Source organism: Chrysemys picta, chromosome 1 (assembly GCF_011386835.1).
Source record: "Chrysemys picta bellii isolate R12L10 chromosome 1, ASM1138683v2, whole genome shotgun sequence".
Lineage (NCBI taxonomy): Eukaryota > Metazoa > Chordata > Testudines > Emydidae > Chrysemys > Chrysemys picta.
The window spans coordinates 234,780,134-234,799,963 of NC_088791.1; the positions used below are offsets into that span (position 1 = coordinate 234,780,134).

The 19,830-nt window shown below is 45.8% G+C and overlaps 2 protein-coding genes across 4 annotated transcripts in view; one reads left to right on the plus strand and one right to left on the minus strand.

Annotated features, from left to right (window-relative positions):
* GABRA5 (gamma-aminobutyric acid type A receptor subunit alpha5) overlaps positions 1-6,087 on the minus strand; it is an 81,628-nt gene extending 75,541 nt beyond the window's left edge. The window contains exons 1-2 of one of the 3 annotated variants that reach the window (XM_042840836.2): positions 5,939-6,087; positions 2,398-2,552 (exon numbers count right to left, since the gene is read on the minus strand). In XM_042840836.2, coding sequence (XP_042696770.1) covers positions 2,398-2,483 — 86 coding nt within the window. In that variant the 5' untranslated portion in view covers positions 2,484-2,552; positions 5,939-6,087. Of the gene's footprint in view, positions 1-2,397; positions 2,553-5,421; positions 5,551-5,624 lie in introns of those variants that run through there. The other 2 variants (XM_005283302.5, XM_005283301.5) reach the window with 2 other exon arrangements.
* GABRB3 (gamma-aminobutyric acid type A receptor subunit beta3) overlaps positions 1-19,830 on the plus strand; it is a 259,983-nt gene that overhangs the window by 59,978 nt on the left and 180,175 nt on the right. The gene's annotated exons all lie outside the window — the stretch shown is intronic.

Genomic DNA, 19,830 nt, shown 5'->3' on the forward strand with positions numbered 1-19,830 from the left:
GCCGCTCCTTTCCATTGGCCGCCCGAAGCACCTGCTTCCTTCGCTGGTGCCGGCCCTGCCTACTGGATCAGGCCCTATAGAGAAGCTTACACAGAATGCTGGGGATAAAGGGGGAGAAGAAGTTTACACAACCTCCCCAGGAGGAACCTCCCTCCTAACTTTTAACCCAGTGGGTAGAACAGTCACTTGGAATATGGGTGACCCACAGTTCTCTCCCCTCTGCCTGAGGGGGAGCAGGGATTTGAACAGGGAGTCTGTCATTTCTTAGGTGAGTGCTCTCACCCATGAGTTATGGTACATTCTGATGTGACGTTCCCTCAGTTGGAGCAGGGGGAGTGGATCCTGGGTCTCCCAGTTCTCAGCCGAGTGCTCTAAGCATCAGGCTCTCTCTCATACTCTGACCTCATACTCTGTTCCCCTGTGGATTAACTAATGAACAAATCATTGGGGCAAAGAGGATACAAGCATGAGGATGACTCTGTAGGCTGGTAGTTAGAGCACTCACCTGAGAGTGGGAGACTCCTGTTCAGATCTCTTCTCCCCATCAACTGGAGGCGGGACTTGAGCTGGGGTCTCCCACATCCTGTGTGAGTACCATAACCATTGGCCTAAAAGCTATGAGAGAGGTCGTTGTCCTTGTCCTCCTTCCCCCCCTTTGGTAAAATACGAGGTAGTCATTCTCCTCCTGCCTAACACCAGGAGAGGGTTAGCAGCTGAGAATCCCAAGTAGAGGTAGGTGCCCCCAGGCAGTCTGGATTTAGGCGTCTATCTCTGAGAGATGGGCAGTGGTTAGTGGTGACACACCCATCAACGTGGCATCTCCCACTGGCTAGCTTAGACAAGGAGCAACCTAGGGTGCTGGGTTTTGTGAATCGCTCAGTCTAAGACACCTCTCTCTCCCCATTCATTGCACAGGGAGTCCACACACCAAACTCAGACCTAAGAGTTAGGCATGGTGGCTCTGAGCATCACTACACCTAGGTATTTTTGTGAATCTAGACCTAAGAGCACGATTCTGCTCCCAATAAGGCCAATGGGAGTTTTGCCATAGGCTGCATGATAGCAGGAGCAGGTGTACCATAGATTAGTATTTTAATTTTTCAGCTGTTTGGCTTCCTTGTAGTATGCATTTTAGAACTGTGTGCTTTTTCTCAACTGATTTGTAACAGAGTTCTGAGTGTCTTAATAGGCTTATATTGGAGATGGGTCTGAGCCATCAAGTTCAGATCCAAAGGTTTGGGGGAGTTCACATCCAGGGTGTTAGTTTTGTGCATTGTAAAGAGTCACCAGTCACAAAGTTTGGCTCCTGTGCTAGTTCCAAACTCTTCAAAAAATTAATCTTGTTGAGATGGGGAGTTTATTTGAATCTATTATGTATTTTTCCAAAGTGGGGAGCTGTTAACATATGTCCCAGGATGGGATTCAATTAGGAAATTTTATTTTTCAGCAAAATCGTATACATACATATCTTTTCCCAAAATATAGTCACTTTAGATTTCTATAAACTTTACTAAATGCTTTGTTTAAAATCACTTTCATAGACTGCTTCTGGTACATTAGTGAAAACAGCTAAGTTTGGGGTTTTTTGAGAGGTGAAATATAGCAGTGATATTTGCTATATTTAACATTCAGAAAACAATGATTCAGGTAGGCACCTAAAAAGGTTAATTACATAGAATTGTTTGTAACATGTTCTGTAGAAATATTTTCTCAACTTTCAAACCTTTATTTTCATTTTGAGTAGGAGCAAGCTTAAATAATTAATTTTAATAACTGGGAGCTCATGCTGAATTCTCTCTGTCCTAATACAACCTGTAATGGCTTGCTTCACCAACTATACCCTGTGTACAATGATCCAGAAGAAGAAAGGTGTCAGCAATTCTTGTTTCAGAACTCACTAGGGGCCTAATCCCTGCAACGTGTTGAGCACTCTGACCCTGTTCAAGAAAAGCACTAAAACATGTGCTTAACTTTAAGCATGTAAAGTTAATCACTTTTTCCCATTGAAGTTATGTGACCATCATCTGTTTCAAGTTTAATATGTAATTTAGTGCTTTGCTACTGGGGTCAGCACATTCAGCACCTAGCAGGCTTGACCTCTGTGGTTGTAATCCTGATTTTTTTGTATACACAAAACTCCCTTTGACTTCAGTATCCACCACAGTCAGCAGCTGTGCAGGGGATATAGGACTGGTCCATAAACTGGTGAGGAACAGAACATTTCATTGGGAAAAAATAATTGCTCCCTTTCCCCCCTGACATTAGTAGTGGATCAAAAGCAAGTCTATTTTTCTTCCTGCCACACACTGGGAGGAAACAGAGCTTTAGATGTGCTTAAAGTCATATCTGTGAACATACTGTCTTCAGTTAAAAAAAGTCAAATACGTGACAACTTACCCAAAGTGACTGGCTAAATTTATGGAAATGCAGAGAAGGAAGAAGTTTTTGATCATGATAAAAGTAGGGAACATTCCATTGTCCATTCCAAATGAGTTTAATAATATAAGCAGTTGATTCCGGAAAGGTATTCCTTTCCCTCCTTTGCTCTTAAGCTGTAAGAGACAAAAATAAATATATAAATAAAAAAACAGATACAGAGATGATAGAATATCAGCATTCAGACAACAAAAAAGTGTCTGTTTTAACTATTTACCTATATTTTCCTATAAGCATCTCATATTGTACATTATAAAAATGCATTTATTCAAGGCCCTCTTTATCTTGTACTAATAGCAAATTACAAAACAAAAGAAATTATTTTTGTTGATTTGCTCATTAAGCAAATAATGTAGAATTATACAGATGTTTACTAGTTTCCAAATACTGATTTTAACCCTTACCTACTTTAAATAACAGCTATATGCTGCATAATCAAGTGCTGTTTGCGTGTGCTTTTCTTAGTTATGTTCTTTTCTTATTCCCAATTCAATTACAAATTTGTCTTTCCCAAATCTCCTGTTAGAAACCCTCTACTACTTGGAATTCAGGTGCTGATACATTGTGCATTAAAAGAAGACAAAAACATGATCTTTATTTTAAATGCACATAAGCCTCATGCTAGGGAAATGATTTACAATAATATAATACCTGCCTGTGGGATTGATTGTCACTTTTTGGATGCCTGCCCCAATAATTAAGTAACCTAATAATTACAGTATTTGGGAGAGCTGTCTCTCACTGCTTAACTCTGCATCCTAATTAAAGTGTTTTACACACACACACACAACCTTTCAAATCAGCCCTTCTCACTCTTTCTTGATTTTGGATCTGCTCAGGCAAATGAACAGAGCCTACTCACTTCCTCTTTCACAGTCCAAAAAGACCAAAATGGTTTCACTGTTACAATCTACGACCCCGCCTCCCAATTCCTAGAAATATTCAATTGACAACACTAGGCACCATTCAGTGAGGCTAGGGAGCTCTCCTTTGAACAGTGGGTTAAACTTGTCTATGAAGAGCCAGGGAGCCATTTCTCCCGGGATCTTACCGACAGGTAATAGCTTCCCACAAGCCTTCCCCAGCGGCCCAGCCCTTGGCGGGAGCAGGAATTGATCGGTGGGCTGGTTCCCTCTCTTTCTCTCCCCTTGCAGCCAGGGCATTGCAGGGACCCACAAAGCCATCATCCCCTCCAATCCACTGCCTTGCACATGCAGCCTCAGCCCTGTCATCGACCCTGCAATCACTATAGCTTCTCCCTCATTTACTTGCTCACCCATCTCTTGACGCTCCATGCAGCCTCCCCAGAGGCACAGTACCAGCCCACAGTGGAACACAGCCCCAGAGCCTCTGACTCTGCCCACTAATGCCCCTGGTGCTCTCTGGGCGCTGTGCCCGGCTGCCCCCGAGCTGCCCAACTCTGCCAACTTCTCAGGAAAGGCCAAAAGCAGGGTGCCTGGCCTCCAAGTGAGCCCCATGACACTACCATAGGCAGCAAGACCACAGTGTGCAAGGCCAGTCCCAGTCCCACCATGAGCACCCACCATGCCAGGCAAAGTTTGCACGGGCACATACAGGGCACTGCAGGGCCCAGTCGGTCACAGAACATCAAGTGCGCTGGCTGCAAAGGTGCCCCATGGGGACCCTCCCCTTCCCACAGCTCCTGTGGGACCCCAGCTCCCTACCCCCAGGATTCAGGTATCCGTCACTGCTTTGTAAGGCAGGAATAATCCCTCTTCCTACTCCCCCCCACCCTTACCAGCTGCCCTGGATCAGGAAGGGGCTACTCGGGACATCCTTCCGCTTGGGGCTGCTGCAGCCCAAGGCTGGGTGATGAACCCTGGATGCTGAATGTTTCCCAGAGGCACCCAGGGACGGTGCTGGGGCTGGGCAAGAGACCCAGGCAGCTCCCTCCTGATGGGCTGCACTTGCTTTCCTTGCCTGCAGAACTCTGTTTCCTGCTTTCTCTCCTGCCTCGCCAGGATTGCCAGATTTCTACTGCATTCATAACCCAAAGTCACTTAAAAACTAGCCCCAAACTAAGTAACCCAATCTATTTATTGAAACCATTTTTTAATTAACACATTAGTCTACACATAAATAATATATGAAAGATTTTGGTGGATACCTCGTACAGATTTGATTAAATAAATAAATAAATTAAATAACAGCTACAAGTCCCAGCAGGAGTTCTCCACATTAGCAACAAAGCTATGAGATGACAATCAAATTCAAAATCCAAACCCCAAGGGGAATTTTGACAGGAAGGTCACTCCACTAACTGCCCCCACCTCAACCATATTAAAGTCCCCTTTATAGACAGACATCCACACACACAGCCCAGATGAGACACCCTAAAAAAACCCTGACAGCCAATGACCACCACTAAAAATCCTTCCACCCAGAGTCCCCTACACCCTAGAAAAACCCAGAGCCCCAATATAAGCTGTCACACAGACTTCCCCTCCCTCTCCCCCCAAATAAACATCCTGCAACCCAGAGCCCCCTGGCCTCCCTGTCACCTCAATAAACACCCTTCCATCCAGAACTCCCTGCCCTCCATTAATCACCGTCACCCAAATAAAAACCCTGCGATCCAGAGCCCTCTGCCCCCAGTAATCACCCTGTCACCCCAACAAACACCCTGCTCTCCAGCACCCCCTGCCCCCAGTAATCACCCTATCACCCCAACAAACACCCAGCGGTCCAGAGCCCCCTGGCCCCCCAGTAATCACCCTGTCACCCCAACAAATACCCTGTCATCCAGAGTCCCTTGGCCCCCAGTAATCACCCTATCAGTTACCCCAACAAACACCCTGCACTCCAGCACCCCCTGCCCCCAGTAATCACCCTGTCACCCCAACAAACATCCTGCAGTTCAGCCCCCTTCCCCCCCCCCCCCCGCCCTTCCATGTGCAGCCCCAGAGGGGCAGCTGCGGATCCTCCCCCTGCCCACTGCCTTAGGTCCAGACTGGCTGCTGCTACCTCCCAGGCCGGAGGTCTCCTCCTCGCCCAGCCCCAGAGCCTGCAGGAGGCTGCCGGGCTCCAGCGCTTCAGCCCGGGCTCTGCAGCAGGCGCTCCCGCCGGGCAGGCTGCCGCCGCGTGAGCGGGGAGGCGGGCGGTGTGGGAGGCTGCGGAGGCAGAGCCTAGCCCGGGTCGGGTCGGGGGGCCAGCCCTGCCCCGCTTACCTTAGCTGTGGCTCGTGGCACGGCACTGCCCGGGGTGGGGGTGGCTCCAGCGTCCCTGCTCCTCGCTGGAGCCACGAGCGGGGTGGGGCAGCATCTTCCTCGTGCTGCAAAGTGCACCGGCGGGGGGAGACCCTGGGAGAGGGGACGTACCCGGGAGAGCAGCCCCGGAGCCTTGTCCCGATCCCGACCTGCCCCACGGGCGGCTCAGCGGGGCAGGGGCGCGCTCTGCCCGCGGGGCTGACGATGGGCGGGGGGCAGGAAGGGACACCCCGACATCAGCCCTCGCCCGGCTCTGTCCCGGGCCTGGCTCTCACCTGCGCATCGGAGCAGGAGGTTCCCGAGCAGCGCGGCCAGGGGCAGCGGAGCGAGGGCAGCACAGGTGAATGGCCTGTGGCGTCTGTCACTTCCAGCTGGCCACAGCCCCCTACCCCGGGGACACACACAGCACAGGCACTGCCCTCCTCCCCTCTCCCCGGGAGACACCCACCCACCACAGGCGCTGTCCCCTCCTCTGCCCCCCGGACACACAGCACAGGCACTGCCCCCTCCTCTTCCCCCTGGACACAGAGCGCAGGCACTGCCACCCCCCCACACACACACGCAGCATAGGCACTGCCCTCCTCCCCCTCTCCCGCCCCGGACACACAGCACTAGCACTACTGCCCCATCCTTGAGTCCCTTCCCTCCTCCCCCCGCAGGATACAGGTGCTGCCCCCTCCCCACTCCCCCAGGGACACACACAGCACAGGCACTGCCTCCTCCCCTTTGCCCCCCCCAGCCCAAAATGTAGCAGACTATCAGCAAACTAGCCCAAAATATTGCAACCCATGACTCCTCATAAACCCCCCCAAACCAACAAACAAAACCTTGCGACTGGTATTTTAAAATTGCCCAATTCCACAGGAAAATGGCAAACGTGGCAACACCGCCACGTGTCCTCCAAGCAGAAAGGCAGGCCGCTCATGAGGCAGCTGGGCACCAGCAGAGACTGCCACACACATGGCAGAAATAGGCAGGCAGGCCAGTAGTCACCACCATGTCCCTTCCCGAGGCAATCAGCAGGATGGGACTGGAATGTGAGTGTCTTGGGAGTGTGAGCCTGGGCACAGGGAGGCTGCAGAAGAATTTGCACTGGGCAGCAGATTTGCTTGCTGTCTGAAATGTTTGAGCCCTTCCAAAGTTTGGGGCTTGCATGCTGTGCCCAAAGTCAGGGTCGATACTTGGATGGTTTAGACACAAATCCTGCAGCTTGGCAGGAGGTTAGACTAGATGACCCTTGTTGTCCCTTCTAACTCATGGTTCTATGATTCTATGAAAAGAAGAAGCCATGTATTGCTATGTATGCCTTATCACCCACACCACTACAACTATACTGCATACATTTCCCTATTATGGTTTATTGTTTGCTGAGTATTGACAATAGGCTTGAAACTTTATAAAGCACTTAATAAAATATATAGGGCTGCTCCTGCAAGTCCTTGCTGCACCAAACTCTAGTATATTTTTAATGACATTTAGTACACCTCTACCCCAATATAACGCGACCCGATATAACACGAATTTGGATATAACGCAGTAAAGCAGCACTCCGGGGTGGGGTGGCGGGGCTGCGCACTCTGGTGGATCAAAGCAAGTTCGATATAACGCGGTTTCACCTATAATGTGGTAAGATTTTGTGGCTCCTGAGGAATGCGTTATATTGGGGTAGAGGTGTATTTAATAGGTATGTGGTGTAACTAGAGACTTCACGGTAAGCTGAAATAAAGAAGGAAGGCAGCTTTTTCCATCTCCCCTCACACACACACACGCTGCTGCCACCACCTCTCCATAATGATGTCCCCTAAGACAGCAAAACATGAAAAGGTCAGTCCTGCATGAAACAAGCTCCCCATTCTCTCCAAGGGCAACTGACTGATGATGAACATACCTCCTGATACCTCCTGTGCTAGCTGCAGGATGCAGGTCATACAACTCATTTAACTGAGAGTACTTGGGCTTTATTTTTTGGCCTATATTTCTTACAGATATTTAATTCAGTTGCCATTTTTCCTTGTTCAGAAATGTAAAGATAAAGTTTGTGCTGATGTAATTGTACTATGTAGCATAACTATATTTAAAGACCTGTTAAGGTTTCTGTTATAGACACTCCTCTTTAAAATGAAATTTGTAGGTGATTGATTCATGGTCTGTACTGCTGTAAACTTTTAAATATTTAAGTGGCAGTTTGTACAGTTAATATAGTTGTATAGTTAATAGTTGTAATAAGGGTCCTTGGTAATACATTACTTGTACTACACATTTCAGAAGACACTGTGATAACTTCAATATTTTATTATGAATGCATACTAAAGATAACATTCTTTATAAATAAACCTCTGTCAGGCAGAATATTTGGTGTACTTTTTTCATTATGCATTGAAACCATACAATAAATCTCTAAGAATTCAAAAGAATTGTGATATAATAGTGTGAATGAATCTTACAAAAAGTACACCACGACTCTAATAGCACATCATTATAGTTCTAGTGATAGGATGTGTGGCCTTCAGACACCATAATGGAGCAACAGAACATTTTTTTTTAGATATCCATAAAGATCAAGGAAATTAAATAAGGAAAATATAGGATGTATCCTGCATCCACTGGAGTCAATGGCAAAAATCTCATTGGTTTTGTAGATCAAGATCAAGATCATGCTGATGCATATATGAATATAGCTAGAGTCTGACTGAAAGCCCCAAAAGCAAGCAAATTTAGAGTTCACTGCCAAATCCTGTAGTCCTCACTTAAGCAAAACTCATGTTGAAGATTGGGCTTTATGGGTGTAACTTCATTTTTTACTCATCTGTGGTGCTTATGCATTTTACAGATTGTTACAGATTGCACCCATAGTGGTCTTAAATGCAGAGCTAACGCCTTATATTTTCCTTGTTGTACATTAATAACTTAAACTGGCATGAAGTTATGAATGAATATTAACAACAGACTACTCTTCTATGTGTTCTAAAATACCTACGCAAAATAAAAATAGAGTCTTTAATGACAGTTTCCTTGGTTTTGTGGCTTTCAATCAGACCCTTAATTTTGCTTTGAGATGATTTTTATTAATCTGAATTAATTATATGTAAAGGTGATAAAGCAAAATTTCTCATAATTAAATACAAATCATAATTAAAGGTGCTGGCCTAAATTCTTCATTTTAACTAGTAAGAGTTACACATTTTTTTAGCTCCCCGTTCCACTTTTCATGTTAATGTAGTCTAACATTACTTTCTTTAACTTGTTAGATCTTTTCCTCAGAGCCATATGCTTTGAATGAATATTTATTTAACTAAATCAAAGAGAGAAATCATTTAAAAAAACAAAAAAAACTCTGGAAATTGGATGGTGGTAAAATGTTAGACCACTTGTAACTTCTTGAAGAAAAATGAAAAAGTGCATTTCTCTTTAAAACAGAACATTTGATAAATATCCATTTAATTTTAGGATATTGTGCTTGCCATGAAAAAATGTCACTTTACAAGCATACCATGCTAAATCCCATCTGTTCTGTCAGCATTTTTTGTTATTTAGTTGAGTATTCTCAGTAAATATCTGTAGTTTGTTACTGGACCATTAGAGGGTATCATAGTTCCATATAACCATAGCGTTAAATAGAACTGATAGCTCTTGAAAAGAGCCATGCTCAGAGAATGAGGTCTGCATGTGAGGTTAGAATACTTGGTCAGATGGTGGAGCACTTACACTATAACATTCTCTGTCTACTCTGCAGAGTCCAGGACCTGTGTATGCATGTGCATGTATATATAATTGTGGCAATTGCAAGTAAAACACAACATATAATTAATCAAAGAGAAAGTGGAAAGTAAATTTCATTTCATTGGCTATCAACCAATTACTGTGCAATACCATAGGTATGATAAAGGAAAAATAAATTGGCTTGGTAGAAAACATATAAAATATAATGGGCCAAATGAGAGACTTGTGGAATTACATCAGGGATGAATTTGGTCCCTTGGTTCTAAGCAGCAATGCTGATTTTCCCTATAGCATGTTCTATACGGTACTATTGTAAAATAGAATTGACTCTGTGTGCCAATTAATTTATCCATCACGACACAGTATATTCAAAATATGTTATTCATATTCATATGACATTCACCCTTGGCAAAGTCCTATTTTGAGAAATTAAGTCAGACATTAAATGGTGAATAGGCCTTTATGTTGGTCCTCTGCACAGGGGAGAATTTCATCCAATGAGAATTGTAACCTTAGAATTCCTACAGATATTGGGATTTGCTTTGTCTTCAAAGAACAATATATTGTATGTTAGTTTCAGTATGATTTTTTCAATAGTTGCTTCATGGTTTATGCTCACTCTATCTGCATACTCAGTCTTCCTGTTCAATTTAAAAGGACTCACACTCTTCAGTAAGTGAAAAAATTAACTGATCTTTACAATGCTCAAGAAGGTATTCCTTTTGTTCTATTGTAAAATAGAATTGACTCTGTGTGTCAATCAATTTATCCATCACGACACAGTATGTTCAAAATATGTTATTCATAATGAGTAATATTCACCCTTGGCAAAGTCCTATTTTGAGAAATTAAGTCAGACATTAAATGGTGAATAGGCCTTTATGTTGGTCCTCTGCACAGGGGAGAATTTCATCCAATGAGAATTGTAACCTTAGAATTCCTACAGATATTGGGATTTGCTTTGTCTTCAAAGAACAATATATTGTATGTTAGTTTCAGTATGATTTTTTCAATAGTTGCTTCATGGTTTATGCTCACTCTATCTGCATACTCAGTCTTCCTGTTCAGTTTAAAAGGACTCACACTCTTCAGTAAGTGAAAAAATTAACTGATCTTTACAATGCTCAAGAAGGTATTCCTTTTGTTACCAACCCACGTTCCATGCCAACGTCCAACCCAGCATGACAATAACCACTTCGTGATGTGGTTTTGTTTTTTTTATTAGTTTGAGAGATAGTCATACACTGTCCACCTCCACTGTTTTGCATTTTGAGATGTAACACAGATTATTTGCAAAGATAAATATATTAAGCTAGATTTACCCACTGCACCGACAAAAGTCACAGTGGAGGATAGGTTCATCAATGGCTATTAACCAGGATGGAAAGGGATGGTGTCCTTAGCCTATGTTTGCCAGAAGCTGGGAATGGGTGACAGGGGATGGATCACTTGATGATTCCCTGTTCTGTTCATGCCCTCTGGGGCACCTGGCATTGGCCACTGTTGGAAGACAGGATATTGAGCTAGATGGGCCTTTGGTCTGAACCAGTTTGACTGTTCTTATGGAGGCAGGAAACTCCTATTCTGGTGTTGGCCAACAAGTTTTCCACACATACCCTCTTCCTCTGGGAAATTGGCAGGAAGTACAATTCCTAGGGTAGTCGCTGTTCTGGGTAGACCAGGAGCATCTCTCTTCAGTGGCCCAGAGTTTCTGTTCAATTTAGCAAGCCACCCCTTCTTCCCCGAGGAGACATAAACCCCATGGGACTGAGGGAAGATGGGTGGGAGATTCACAGAATAGGAACCGTGCAGGCAGTAAACACTTCCCCATTTGCCCAGCCGATGTATTTCAGCCCCGAGCTCTGGGGTAGGAGAGTAGTTCATTCTCCATATATTTTCATTGTTTGGCCTTGTCACTAAGACTGCCCATGTAGTTGCCAGTTCTGATGATGGTTTTGGTGATGTGAACACTTGTTCAATAGAAACTGGACTGATTTCACCAGGCATTACATCTATGTCACCAGTCATCAGGTGGTAATGATTGATGGTTACTATTGAAACCTAGGCTGGATTTGAACCAAAAGGCGAACGTTTCTGTGTTCATTCCCTCCTTTCTTGAGAATGTTGACAGAAATCAATGAATGGATGACGTTGAGCTATAAATATAGTGTCATCCTCTATGACAGACATATTATATTGATGATTGTATTACTTTTACCAAATTATTTTGCCACTGTGCTGGTGTAAACACAATAGGAATTAAATTACTGACGCAAAATGAAGCAATTTTTGTGACACTTCCCTAAAGTACCCAGGGTTGTGAGGAACCTCACTATCACCTGCCCTCAGCATGAGGAAGCCTGGTCTGTGTTTACTATAGGTCAGTTACTCAATACCTCCAGCCTCTGGCGACACAAGCACTACCTTCCAGGCCTCTGGAGCCCACTCTGTCTGTGTGGGATAGTGATAGGCCCACCCCCACCTCTGAGTTCTCTGAGCATCCCCCTACACAATCCAGCACCTGATTGCTGGACACTCAGAGACTTACCAGACCCACGGTCCCCAAAGGAACACTGCCCCACAGCTTACCAGTTACACTTTAGAACACAGCTCTGATTAACATACGTCAGTTAGATTTCTTTATAAAGAAACCAAGGATAAGATAATTTAACGAAGAACAGAGGTTCAAGTGATGGCAAGAATAAACACTGGAAACAAAGGCTTATATATAATATAAAGTCATAACACACCTTCTAGAGACTAAACTTAACTAATATGGCATTAGTATGTCACAATAGCAAAAGCTTACCCCAAATCCATCCACTGTATTACAGCCACATTTGGCTGTGATCCTCATAAACATTTTGCAATCTCTTGTTATTTCTTAATCTTGATTAGCTGCGTATCCATTGTGAAGTGTACAATAGTCTTGGCATAATTCAATTTTATTTGTTTGCAATTTTGATAATTTATATACATTTTAATTTTTTTCTCAAATTTTAACAATTTTAATTTTTACAGTTGTGGGCAATTATGCGGGGTAGGGTTGAGGTTAGGGTTTGGATTAGGGCAGCACTGATGACAGGGCTGCAAGGGGTGTCCAGCACTGACAGTGGTTCTGCAGGGGATTCCAAGTGTTTCCAAGGGCTGGGCCGGTGTAGCGGGGTGGTCACTCCACTCCTGCCTGGAAAGGCTTAAAACAGCCCTGGGAGAGGGCTGTGGCAGGGGAAAAGCTGGGCTGATTGGGAGGAAGCAGGCTCAGCTGGGGCCACGCCCCAATCAGGGCCCAGCTGGCCCTATAAAGGCTTGAGCCAGGAACTCAAGCAGACAGTCTTTCCCTGTGTTCAGAGAGAGAAGGGCCTGGCTGCAGGGAGCTTAACTAAGTGCCTAGAGTGGAGCAGGGCTGGGGGAAGACAAGAGGAGCTGGGGAGCTCTGGCCTGGAAACTCCCCAGGCTGCGGGCCTAGGGTAAGGCCAACTGGGTACTGGGGTTGCAAAGGGGCATCCCATGGGTAGGCAGAGGCAGCAGGTCCAAACCCCTTTGCCTGTGATGAGTGGCTGATACACTGCAGTCTGCCCCAGTGAATGGGGGCTAAGTGATGACTGGGCAGTAGCCAAGACTGAGGCGAAGTGGGGACAGTGGGTGGGGGTTCCCCTGGAAGGGGGAGACTCAGAACTGTGGGGGCACTGCCAGGGGGCAGCACCCAGAGAAAGGAGCACCGGGGTCCTGGGAGGGACACAGGGCGAGCAGCAAGGCGGATCACCGGCCTGCAGAGGGTGCTCCAACGGCTGGATGAGCTAATTCCCGAGAAGCCCAGCAAGAGGTGCCGCAGGGGTGAGTCTGCACTGTTACAGCCGGATTAACCTTTTGTGGGCCCGGCACCAAACATAGTTGTGGGCCCCCATGGGGACAAAGAAGCATGCGTGGGGAGGTTGATCCCAAGAGCAAGGGGCCAGCCAGGGGCAATGGGACATGGCATGGTGGGGCCGGCCCCGTTCCATCCAGCCCAGTGCAAGGGCACTGTATACAAACCGGCAGTTCCCAGATGCACACTGGCCCGCCCAGCCCTGTGCTGCCAGTGTGCCCCTTCCCCTCGGGGGTGGGCCATGCTGTGCCACACAGCCCCTGACTCCCTATGCCCAGCGTCCCCTGGAACTGCTATGCCCAGCAGCTCTCCACACAGATCCTCCACCACACATGCACAGTGGCCTGCCCAGCACCCCCACCCACACACACAGCTGCACCACTACTGCCCAATGCACTTCTCCACAGCCACCTATCACAACTACATAGCACTCCACTCAGACCCCCCCACTGCCCAGCATCCCAACACGCAGACCTCCCCCACTGCCCCTGAAGAGACTCCCTACTGGCCAGCAGCCCCACACACACCTACAGAGACCTACTCCCTCATACCCTGCTCCCTGGCCACACTTACCGGCCCTGCTGGAAGATGACGGCATCTGCCAGGCTGAGCTGGCAGCATGGCCAGGGCCGGTCCAGTACCAAGGCGGGAAATCACTCCGGCCTGTCGGGAGTGGCTCGATTAGCCAGGCCGGGGTCTGCCCCCGCCCTGCCCAGACTCCCTCAGGACCCACTTTCCTGGAGATAGGGTGACCATACGTCCCTGTTTGGCCAGGACAGTTCCCTTTTTAAGCTCTGTCCCGGCCATCCTGACTTTTTTGACAAAAATGGACATTTATCCCGTTTGCTTTTGACAACTGATCAATTGGCAAGAGCAAATGAACAAATGCACAGTTTAACACAAAAGTCTGGTGTGCCCCCCTAGCTGGGCGTGGAGGAACGTGTGTGTGTGGGGTGGCCAAAAATAAATAAAGAATGGAGATATACCTATCTCAGTAAACATGTCTGTGCTGTTAACTAACATTGGACCTGCTCTATGTATCATTCTTTACTGACACAACCTATGTAAGAGGAGATTGCAGACCAGTGAGACTGGCATTACAAGTAGAGGGGGATTTGAAATAATGATGGAACCCAGTTAAAACTTAAAACCTGAGCATCTCTGAAATTTGAAGAAGTCCAGGTCTGCATCCAAATCTAAACTACACCTCTAGCCTCTGACTCTGTAATGAGTTAAACTAAGGTAATAGATTAATATACCCTTGGAGTTTTGGGAAATTGGATACAGATATGAACTTTACATCTTGTTCTCTTCTCTGACATGGGTTAATATCCATTGTCATATCTGTAAGTATAGGTATCATGTTAATAGCATAGGAGTGACTATGCAAAGGGATGTGTTTAAGCCTCTGAACAAGCCCAGTCTAAACTAGATGTATCCAAAAAGTGGAATTGAAAGTTGTACAGTTAACAAAAGCAATGTGCTTCTCTCTTCTCTCAATCTGATTTCTTATGCAACATTACACTGCCCATATGCATAAGTAGTCCACTGGTTTCAGAAATGAGATACTACTTAGTGTAAGAATGACAGAATCTAGAGTGTTGTGAAAAAAGGCAAACGAGAGCTTGGGGTGCGTCTATGTATCTCACACATACTCTCACACAGTGTCTGTGTGTATATGTGTGTGTTCATATGTGAAAAACATCTACTGAACTATATTGCATGACGTTCCCTCTCACACATTTATTACATTTATGTATATATTCGAGAGAGCGAACACCATAGAATAAACTTCTATAGATTTTTTTTCAGGTACGTTCAGGCACTCGGAAGCTCATGTTTAAAATCTTATATGCAATTCCAGCCATCTTTACTCTACAGAGGACACTGAAATAGAAAGGGCTCCATGGAGAGCAACCAAAACGATGCAGAGTTTTATGTGTATGATTCATAAAGAAAGATTAGCAATATTTATGCTGAAAAGTAGAGGCTCTTCTCAGCATGTAGGGATTTATCTACATAACTCTTAAATGCTACTTGCACATGTAATTCCCTGAGCACCAGGACGGGATGGGGGACAAACCCTAAAAGGAATATCCTAGAAATGTACAGAAGCAGACTAAAAAGACTGATGCTAATAAATTGTTTGATAGACATACGTTCAAATGTCCATTGTGGATTGAAGTTGAAGGTGCTCATAAGCAGAAGAGGAAGAATTTATGTATCTAATGTATGGTAGTGGTATTAAATGAGACAGCATTAGAAGTCAGCAACTGTAAATCATAGGCAGTTCAGATGCTAATATACAGTTAGATCACTTTTTTACAGTAAAGGGTCTCTGATGAACTCTAATTTTTTTTTCTTGCTGTTGTGATTTCTATTGTTTGTTGTGTTTTTATGTGTGATGGATACATTCAAATAAGAAGTTATTTCTGCTTCTAACCACAGATAAATATTAAAAATGTCAGCAAATATATAAAATTTTACATAAACTTTCAAGCTTACCTTGTAACGATTCACTGTAACAATTACAAAAATATATTAAGAAATACCATTTGGATAACAACAGACAAAACATACATTTGTTTTAGGGTTTCCAATATACTGCTTTTCAGTCTGGTTTAATTGGCATTGTGATGGGGTTCAGGGGTGCAATCCAGACCAGTGAGGGGCTGTGTCACCACTTGCCCTGCAACCCTGGGTGCCTCACAATGCCTTGCTGCTATCATTCCCAGCCTGGGCTGCTCACAACAAGTCTCCTAGCATGCAGGTCACATCCTGAAGTGTCTGTGTGCTAGTCAGCCCTGATTCAGCAGCTCTGAGCCCAGCAGCCTGTCTACAGCCCCATTCTGGCTTCTCCCGGCCTTAGTTACAATCAGCAAAGTGACCCCAACACATTCCCAGTCCTGAGTTTTCCCAAAACTATCCAGCCCTCTCTTGGACAGTTCAGAGAAACAATAAGGCTCCTTTGTTCCTCTAAAGACACAAAAACACATCACAACTTATTAACTTAACTAGGGTTACCATATTTAGTGCCTCCAAATGGAGGACACTCCATGGCAACCGGCCCCGCCCCCAGCCCCGCCCAACCCCGCCCCCTCCCCAAAGTCTCCGCCCCCTCTCCTGCTTCCCGCGAATATTTGTTCGCGGGAAGCCTGAAGCAGGTAAGCGGGGTGTGGGGGGAGGAGGCGCGGCCCAGGCTGGCCCCCCGGCGTTTCCAGCCTGGGTCGGCTCGGGCCCTGGGGTGCCGGCCCCGGCCGACCACCCCCGGCCCGCCCAGCACTGCCGGCCCCCGGCGGCCCGGCGCACCCCCCGGCTCCCGGCTCCCCGCCGGCCCGGCCGGCCCGGCTCCCCGCCGGCCCGGCTCCCCGCTCCCCCGGCTCCCCGCCGGCCCGGCTCCCCCGGCTCCCCGCCGGCCCGGCTGACCGGCTCCCCGCGGGCCCGGCTGACCTCCCGATTTTCCTGGACATGCCCGGCTTTTGGGGATTTCCCCCCGGACGGGGATTTGAGCCCCCAAAAGCCGGACATGTCCGGGAAAATCCGGACGTATGGTAACCCTAACTTAACTGGGGAAAATACACCCTTCCATTTAAACACAGTAGAGTTGGTTTATATTAATGGTAAAACAAGTTTATTAACAAAAGCAGATAGGTTAAGTGATGCCCAGTAAAAGGAATAGTTAAAAGAGTTACAAGACAATACAAATGAACACACACATCTAAAAGTCTTACACGTAATTTAGCAAGATACAGGCTTTGTTCAAGATGGTTTGTCATGTCACTTACATGCAGTTTACAGAGACTTCAACCCCCCCACACCTTGGTTGAAGGACTCATCTTTCTCAGCTTGTAAGAGCTCTGTTCCCTTGTGTCTGTCTAGTGATGGATGCCAAAGGTGGCTTTTGTCCTTGCTTATATCTTCCAAAGTTCAATTACTTTGTTTCAAGAAGCAGGATGACCTCATGCTGTTCTTCCCTTCTTGTGGGCTTCCCATCCCCCTATATGATTTCAGTGTAAATGAAACTTCCATTGTTTCTGATTCCACCATGCTTCATTTACATAGGAGACAGATAAATATCTGTGACATTCCCTCCTGCCTGGGCAAACTGTACAGCCTAATATCGATGAGTACCCCTAATTCCTTATATGGTGTTAATACAAACATTTCACAATGATATAATCACCAGAGTGTCATTAGCTTTCAGAAAAGACCTGACTCTATACACTTCTATAAGACAGTAATACTGTATACAATCAGTCGATTCAATTACTTATCACTTGAGATTTAGCCCCCTGTCTTTATAGACCAATAAATCTTTGAAATGGATTCTTCTGAAAAGTAAAACCCAGACCAAGTTTCTCTCTCCTACTGGGTGTAGATGCCATGTTGTCTTCTCCCAACTTGTTAGTGTGAGGTTTGCCTCCACCACCACCACCCCTTGTTAGCTTAATGGGTCTGTTTACACAATATGTAAATACATTCTCATCATCTTTCAAAGTACTTTGGAGGTAACTCCTGAGAGGTGGGGAGAACACATTCCTTTGTCTGGGGCAGACCTGTTTACCAACTCCCTGGAATGTCTGGTTTAAACACACTTTAGTAACCATTCCAGCATATGTCATAACTCTTAATACACATCACACACATATATCACCCAAGAATATTAATGATCAATGATTTATTAGTTTTCAAATGATGTTTCACAAGGTATATTTTGCGCAACAATTATTACAATAGTATGTAGGGAGTGAACAGGGCCGGCTCTAGGTCTTTTGCTGCCCCAAGCAAAAATTTTTTTGGCTGCCCCGCACCCCAGCCCTGGGGTCTTCCCCTCTTCCCCCAACTGCACCCTCCTTCCGCCGCAGCCCTGGGTCACTGGTAACTCGCTCCCAGGGCGGGTCATTCAGCAAGAATTTTGGATGTGCACAGAACACAGACAGGATTGGTTCCCATATGGTTACAGAACTGTAGTGAAGTGGAACAATTTTCAGCTTGTGTGATTGGAGGATATCTGGATGCATATTATAAGACTGTCCTACATAAATGAGAAAAAGTTGAGGTGCCTTTATTATTCTTTTGTTCCATTCTTTGTTTCTATGGGGAACAAAAGAATAAAAAACAAATAAAACTAAAACTTAAAAAAAAAAAAAAAAAGCAGCAATGGCTGTTGAAAATAGCAACTCCAGTCCTAATAACCACTGGGAAGCATGTCTTGCTCAAGTTATTCTACTTTTTCCTATAGCAAGTTACAGTGGATCAGTATATTTGATTTGGGAGAAATGAAGTAACAGCTGCCCAAATTGAGCTTGAGCACTCCTGAATTTGAGGGTGTTCAAATCTGGAAAAGAAAAGTCAATTTCTGCTTCCATGGCTCAGAAGTGGAAATTCTCCTACCTGCCTGGAACTGTATCTAAAGCTGCCCAGGTCCAGTAGAGCCTCCCCTCCCTTACTTTTCATTTTAAATTCTAGTGGGATCCATGTACCTCCCTTGCTAGGCTTCAGATAGAGAGGGGCACTGTCCATTTAGTCCACCCAATTATTTCTTTGGGGGACAGCCCAGGGCTGGGGTGGCAGGAGGTGCGGAGTGTGGGGGGGAAGAGCCCAGGGCTGGGGCAGTAGGAGGTACAGGTGGGGGCCAGAGCTGGGGCGGCAGGAGGTGTGGGTGTGGGGAGAGCCCAGCGCTGGGGTGGGGGGAGAGTCCACGGCTGGGGCAACACAGAGGTGAGGGGGGAGCCCCAGGCTGGGATGGGGGGCAGCAAAAAACCTAGAGCTGGCTCTGTACCTACCATTCACAGCAAGCTGCAGGTTTCAGTTCCATATGCCTTCCCTTGCCTGTTACTAATGCCCAAGGGAATGCTGGGAAATGTAGTTCTTTCCCTGCTCCAGGGCTGGCTCTATAGGCAGGGAGCTAACCAAGGAACTACAGCTTGCATGCTGGATTCTTGTGCCCCTGCAAATGTGCCACCCCAAGCAACTGCTTGCTTTGCTGGAGCCTAGAGCCGGCCCTGGGAGTGAATATACCTATCTCATAGAACTGGAAGGGACCCTGAAAAGTCATCAAGTCCAGCCCCCTGCCTTCACTAGCAGGACCAAGTAGTGATTTTGCCCCCTGATCCCTAAGTGGCCCCCTTAAGGATTGAACTCACAATCCTGAGTTTAGCAGGCCAGTGCTCAAACCACTGAGCTATCCCTCCCCCCAATACACAGGTACTTAGTGTCACAATTGTTATGTGGAAATAAAGGTACTCTGCAGTTCCAAATCCCATTGAAGCTGATGCTGCTCTACAGATTTAAGTGCTATAATTAATGTAATTTCAAGGGAAAGGAGTTTTTTTAACTGGTCAGCCTAGAATTACATACATTTAAATTAGAAAGTGGATTTTTTTTAACTGAAGGTTCATCAAAGCACCAAGTAGGACACTTTTATACTGGTTATTTTGAAATAGAAATTGATGGGAACTTAAATCATGACAGACAGTGATATATATATATATTATACCACAAAATAAAAATAAGAACTGGATAATATCAAATATTTATACAGCATCCATACTAATGAGGGGAATGAGATCCCATAGACAA